We start from the raw sequence: 5,989 nt of genomic DNA on the forward strand, positions 1-5,989 counted from the left end.
AGTCTCAATCCTGCATCCTTATAGAGGCAGCTGCAGAAGTCTTGCCACAAATGAGACTTCTTTGTGCGTGACGGTGTCTGCCCCCTCTGATCTCTGCAGGGTTGGGTCCTTACTACCCTGCTCTCTCCTGTCCCACATCCATTCAGAGTTCATCTGTTTTGCAATTATTGCATTTCAAACACAAGCATGCAAACCTCTCAGGGAAATCCCAGGGTTTCCCTTTTCAATCCAAGCCATTTGAGTTCATTGAGTCCCAAGAAAGTGAGGGGGTTTTATTGTTTAAGAACCATTTATTTCTGTGCTCAGATGACACAAATTGACTTCTTGAAAACTTACAGCTCAGACCATCACCTCTGTTTCCATTTGCATTTTAGGAGCTGGATGTTGAACCACGAGTACGGCCTCATCATAGATGGCTCAACGCTGTCACTAATTTTAAATCCTTCTCAGGATTCTAGTTCCAGTAATTACAAGACCATTTTTCTACAGATTTGCTTGAAATGTACTGCAGTGCTGTGTTGTCGCATGGCTCCTTTACAGAAAGCACAGGTACGTGTCCCATGGAGCCTTTTGTAGGCAGCTTGGCACATTACTTACAAAACACTTAATAGGATAAAGCAGCTAAGGAGTTATAATACCTTGCCCCAGACTTTGAGCCCAGCATGTATAGCAAATGACTTCACCTCCCCTGTTTAGTCATCTATATCAAGTGCTCTGGTTTTTTGTCATGGGTATGAACACCTCTTGTACGGGCTGTCTGTCAAGAGGGAGTTTTGCTCCTTGACTTGGGTGTGAGCTAGGCAGCAGGGCTTTTGGTGGCTGCTAAAGGTTCCCACAGGAAGCAAAATACGCTGTTGCTTTTTGTATGGGAACAAGTGTTCAGTACTTCCATATGGAGTACTGAAGGATTGGAGAGGTATGGTTTTGTTTGTTTTATGTAAAACCGTAAATCGGAAAAACCTGTCACAATGGCTGGGTTGGTGGCAGGTGCCATTTGATTTTCTTTACCCATGGGGAGTGTCCCCAGAAGTATTCCAGCAAGTTTTTCAGGCCCTCTGATTGTTTCAGCTTCAGGGCACTAAGAAACATGATCAGATTTGTCTCTGCCCAGTCAATAAACAACAGCCCTTTCTTCTGGTTCAGTACAAGCCTTTTACGTACTTTGGTTTCTTTGTTCCAGTCTTGTCTTTCAATGATGAATTTTTAAAGGTTTGTTTTTTTTAAATTGGGTTCAGGAAACAGTTAAGTACACATAGCTTATAAATAAACAGATGCATGAGTCTGCCCCTTTCATTCTGGTCCCAGATCTGAGGGTGGGAAGCCATGACTTCCCCTCCACTGGTGGTAATGGCAATCGTATAAAAACCAACGTGTCTAGCCCAGTTCCAGGTACAGAGGATGTGACCAGCTGCTGTGTGATTTATTGTCACATTGAACACTTGGGAATCATGTCCTTGTACTCAGAGCAGAATGGAGCTCAAGGCTTCGAAAGTGCTGAAATTTATTGTAAATTCTGTCTTTTCTGCTTTGCAGTGTTAGGGGGTTGACAAATGACAGCGAATTCCAAAGAGGTGGTGCATGTTGCCTGCTCTGGGACTGCTCGTGCGCCTGCTCTTACCTTGTAGTTTGCAAAAGCCAAACCTCAGCCTGGCTTAATTAAGGAGTAAACTGCCTTGGTTTAGGTCTCTCTTACTTTAGGGTTAGTTTGGACACATGGACGTTTCCCATGGAGCAGCTGAGATGTTGCGGTTCCCCACCCTCTAATCGGTTCTCGTGTTCATCCTTTCAATGCTGGCTCCTGCTCATGAAACTCCAGATGGATTCAGTGCATTTCTTCATGCCTGCCTCTTAAAAAGCTTAAAAAGGTGGGGAGGGGAGAAGAGATTCTGCAGTTCCTCTGGCCATAGGTTGATGATGTTGACTTGCCCTGGGTCTGGTTGGACTGGCTTCTTAGTGTCCACCCTGCGCGAATGAGTTTGGGTTGCTATGTTGAAATGATGCCTACTGTATTTCATCCTCCTGGAGAAAGCTGGCAAGTCTGCAGACTCCTGGCAGTAGCTGCTTGTGCTGAATTATTATTCAAGGTTGTTTGGAAAGGCTACGTTACGATGTCCTGTGAACCCAAATTCCCTGGGTCTGCAGAGTCCAGGGTGTCACCCAGAAATTAGGCACCTGCTGGGGCAGCTTGGTAGAGCGGTGAAGGTGCATTACTGTGATCATGCCAAAGGCTGCACCCACCTGTAAATGGGTGCCTTGACATTTGGACTGCAGAGTCAGAAGTGCCACTGATTGTAGGAGCTGGCATGCCTTAGCCATATTAAACTGGAAGGCTGTTTGGCTAGGACAAACCATTGGCTTGAGCCTATACCTTGAGAAACAGGGTCTTTCTTATGTGACATTGCATGCACTGATTGTTGGGATGCTTGCACTGACCTGTGTTGTATTTACTTCCTTAGATTGTCAGGATGGTAAAGAGCACCAAGGGCAGTCCAATAACACTATCAATAGGAGATGGCGCCAATGATGTTAGCATGATTTTGGAAGCGCATGTTGGAATCGGTAAGGAGAGATCTGGAGGTATCTAGTTTTTGTACAGGATTTTCCATTACCCGGTCTCTTTTTCAAAGCACTCTGAAATGAGTGTCATTTCCATTTTGCACGTGTGGAAACTGTGAGGCGTGGGCAGGTGAAGTAATTGCTGGGAAGTGACCATGGACAGATCAGAGAGGCTCAGAATCCAACCCAGCTCTCCTGGGCCCCAGATTTTCTTGACCCCTGAGTAGTGTTCTGGCCCCTCAGCCACACATCCAGCCAGCTTCTAATCTAAGCAAAAATCATTGCAAATTATATAAATTAAATAGCATTTACTGTGCCTTTTAAGGTGTTTGCGGTCAGCAAACATGCACGGAAAGAAGGTCAATTAACAAAAACACCTGGCTTCTCTAGTTGATACAGGAGATCTCAGGCCCCTTTTCAAATTTGATATGGGTGTTTAAGTTCCTTTTGAAAATAGGTCTTAGGCACTTTTGAAAATTGCACTCTTGGTCTGGCAGACATTATTTGTAGACTCATCTCTTCACAAGATACTTGGGGAGGGGAGAGTGGGGGTGTTAACACTTGTATACTTGTCACCAAAGTGAGCTCAGCCATCCAAGCCTGGCAGGGAGGGAATATAGCCCACAACCTAACGAAAGTATGAAACAAATCCCCCACCCCCCCTCACCCTTTGCTGTACCTTCCTCTTGCTTTTCTGGCTATACCTCACTCTTGCCTTGTTCCGTCCCCATTGAAGTTGATAGAGATTTCCTCTTGTCATCCATGGAAATGGGCCTGGGGATTCAGCCTGATTCAAACCAGTCTGAATCAGGAGTGCAACTTTCTTCTCTCCTCCTCACCAGTATCTGTGGCCTTGAGGTTGCCATTGATTTGCATTGGCGTATTCTTGCTGAGCTCAAATTGGCCCATATTTTTGAACCAGATGTCTGCTTTGCAGTTTTGCTGATCCCAGCTGGTTGTAATTCACCACCGAGGATTGAAATGTTTAGTACCTAAGGGCTCATTTTCAGTCATGGGGACATGCCTGCCCCTTCTTTCTGACTGATCTCAGACTGGAAACTATTTAAAAATGTTCTTTATAGCTGTCAGAGGCAGTGGAAATATTAAAGAAAGCTTCTCATGTGTCACCAAGGAGGAAGAAATGGCAGCTTCCTTACTGGCAATTGCAGTGTCTTGTTATACTTCAGTGAAAGGCATTCCTTGTAATAATGCACTGAGCATGTCTCGTGGTGCAGCAAAACTGGTTGTCTTGGGCTTTGCTCTGTAAGGCAATGGCGTTAGTGGTCTAAATATCTGGAACAAAACAAGGAGACAATGTGGAATCACAGGGTTGAGTGCTGGCCAGACCGACCCAGCTTGCTTGTTTTGCAATAAGCTGCATCCCCCAAGCTCACTTTTTGAGAGCCTCTTGGATAAGAGCTCAGAAACAGAGGGCTGGGCTGCTGAGCAAGACAAAGAAGATCCATGGAGTATTAGTCTCATCGCCTTCTGGCCACTGCCCTCCACCCACTGTTGCGGTGAAACAAGAAGAGACTTGGGGTGAGAGGGGAGGGGGAGACATGTCAGATATTACTGGATCAGAAAGCCTTCATTCCTGGGATTTTGTTGTAGCTTGAATGGTTAAGATGTCTTAGCCACTGTCATAGACATCCCAAATCTAAGTTCCAGTACATGGATAATCACTCGCCGTATGTATGTCCTGTCCAGGTATAAAAGGCAAAGAAGGTCGCCAAGCTTCAAGAAACAGTGACTATGCTGTTCCAAAATTTAAGCATTTGAGAAAACTACTACTAGCACATGGGCATTTGTATTACGTGAGAATTGCACACCTTGTACAGTATTTCTTCTATAAGGTAAGGATTTGCATTCATCTGACACAATTCATGGTTTTTTTGCCATCGACAGTAAAGTCCATTAAAGTTTGTTTGTTTTTTTCCTAAATCAGTTGAGTTTTATCTACCTGTCTGTAAATTAGCTAGATCAGCATGGTGTTGTATGTTTGCAAGTTGTACACAGCCTGTTAACATTTTGGTCCAGGTCTGTGTTCCTGCAAATAAATATTAAAGCCTGATGCTAAAATGGTGAATGCCAGTCCTGATAAGTCAATAAACTGAATACATTCAGTTTGGTTTTTATTTCTAGCAGTCAAATCAATATTGAGTACATCAAATGCTTCTCGACTAGCATCTCTCTCTCTCTCTCTCTCATTTTTTTCTAGAACCTTTGCTTCATTTTACCACAGTTTTTGTACCAGTTCTTCTGTGGATTCTCACAACAGGTAAGTTCCCACAGTGAGTTTCTAAAGACACAGCCCAAAATTTGTCATAGGATCAAGCTCCAAAAAAAAAAAGACATTGGATTGATTATCCTGTTGGTAACCTGTTGGCTTTTCATAGATAACAACCCATTTCTATTAAAGTCGCCAGTGGAAACTAGCTTAGTTGCTAAGCAATAGATTCTGGAGGTCGAAGTCTTTAAAGGAAGATCCTTATGATCCTTCCTTTTGTTTTCATCACCGAAGCACAGATGGCACTCTTCCAGACTAACAAGAGACTTTTATCATCAGCAGTATTGTCATTAACTCATTTGGAGAACGCTTCTCCTTCTAAAAGATCAGAGCTGCTCCATTTGTCTCCTTGTCCTGAAAGGCTCGCTCACAGATTTAGGTAGAGAAGCTGAATTTTCCAACATAACTTTGAAAAGAACGAGCTGATGAAATGAGATCCCAGGTGTAGCCATGGGCATGTCTGCTGTCCAGAACATTGTGACAGGTGGGCGGATGGGGCAATCAAAACAAAATGGTCTTGAGACAGCCCAAGGTCTTTGGTTTGTGCTTTGGTTTCCTGTCTCTCTATTGCCCTAGGAGCTGTCAGGAGACAGAACAAAGCATTCGGGCTATTAGGAAATGACTTCCGTGGAGATGAAAGGCAGCTTTTCTTAGGCAGAGCCCATGTATAAGCTAGGATCTCTCAGGGAGCAAGGGCTAAGGACAAACTTTAAATGAACCTGCTCTTAAAGTGGCATCAGAGGCCACTTTAAGTGCAGAACTTTATTAATAGTACTATCCATAAGGTAGCTTTATTAATTAGGTAGTACTATCCATAAGGTAGCTTTATTATTAAGAACTTTATTAATAGTACTATCCATAAGGTAGCTTTATTAATTAGGTAGTACTATCCATAAGGTAGCTTTATTATTAAGAACTTTATTAATAGTACTATCCATAAGATAGCAGCTGGTGGAAAGGTAGGCAGTGACAGTCACTGCTGTGGAATCCCTTTGCTCCCCTGCCTTGCCAGGCTGCAATCCTGAACCAGTGAATCCAGGATTTAAACAGACTGCTTACATTTCACTTGTCTGAAGACCTAAACTAGCCTTTACTTATAACCAAATGAGATCTGTTTACTGCACAAGGTTACTGTTCTCTGTGGCC

The 5,989-nt window shown here is 43.6% G+C and overlaps 1 protein-coding gene across 13 annotated transcripts in view; it reads left to right on the forward strand.

Annotated features, from left to right (window-relative positions):
• Positions 1–5,989, forward strand: part of ATP11C (ATPase phospholipid transporting 11C) — a 72,125-nt gene that overhangs the window by 43,319 nt on the left and 22,817 nt on the right. For all 13 annotated transcript variants that reach the window (XM_014523367.2, XM_025212716.1, XM_025212721.1 and 10 more), the window contains 4 exons: positions 375–549; positions 2,457–2,559; positions 4,264–4,409; positions 4,775–4,834. In XM_014523367.2, the coding sequence (XP_014378853.2) occupies positions 375–549; positions 2,457–2,559; positions 4,264–4,409; positions 4,775–4,834 (484 nt within the window). The remainder of the gene's footprint in view (positions 1–374; positions 550–2,456; positions 2,560–4,263; positions 4,410–4,774; positions 4,835–5,989) is intronic.

This window comes from Alligator sinensis, unplaced genomic scaffold, assembly GCF_000455745.1.
Source record: "Alligator sinensis unplaced genomic scaffold, ASM45574v1 scaffold1584_1, whole genome shotgun sequence".
NCBI classification, from domain to species: domain Eukaryota; kingdom Metazoa; phylum Chordata; order Crocodylia; family Alligatoridae; genus Alligator; species Alligator sinensis.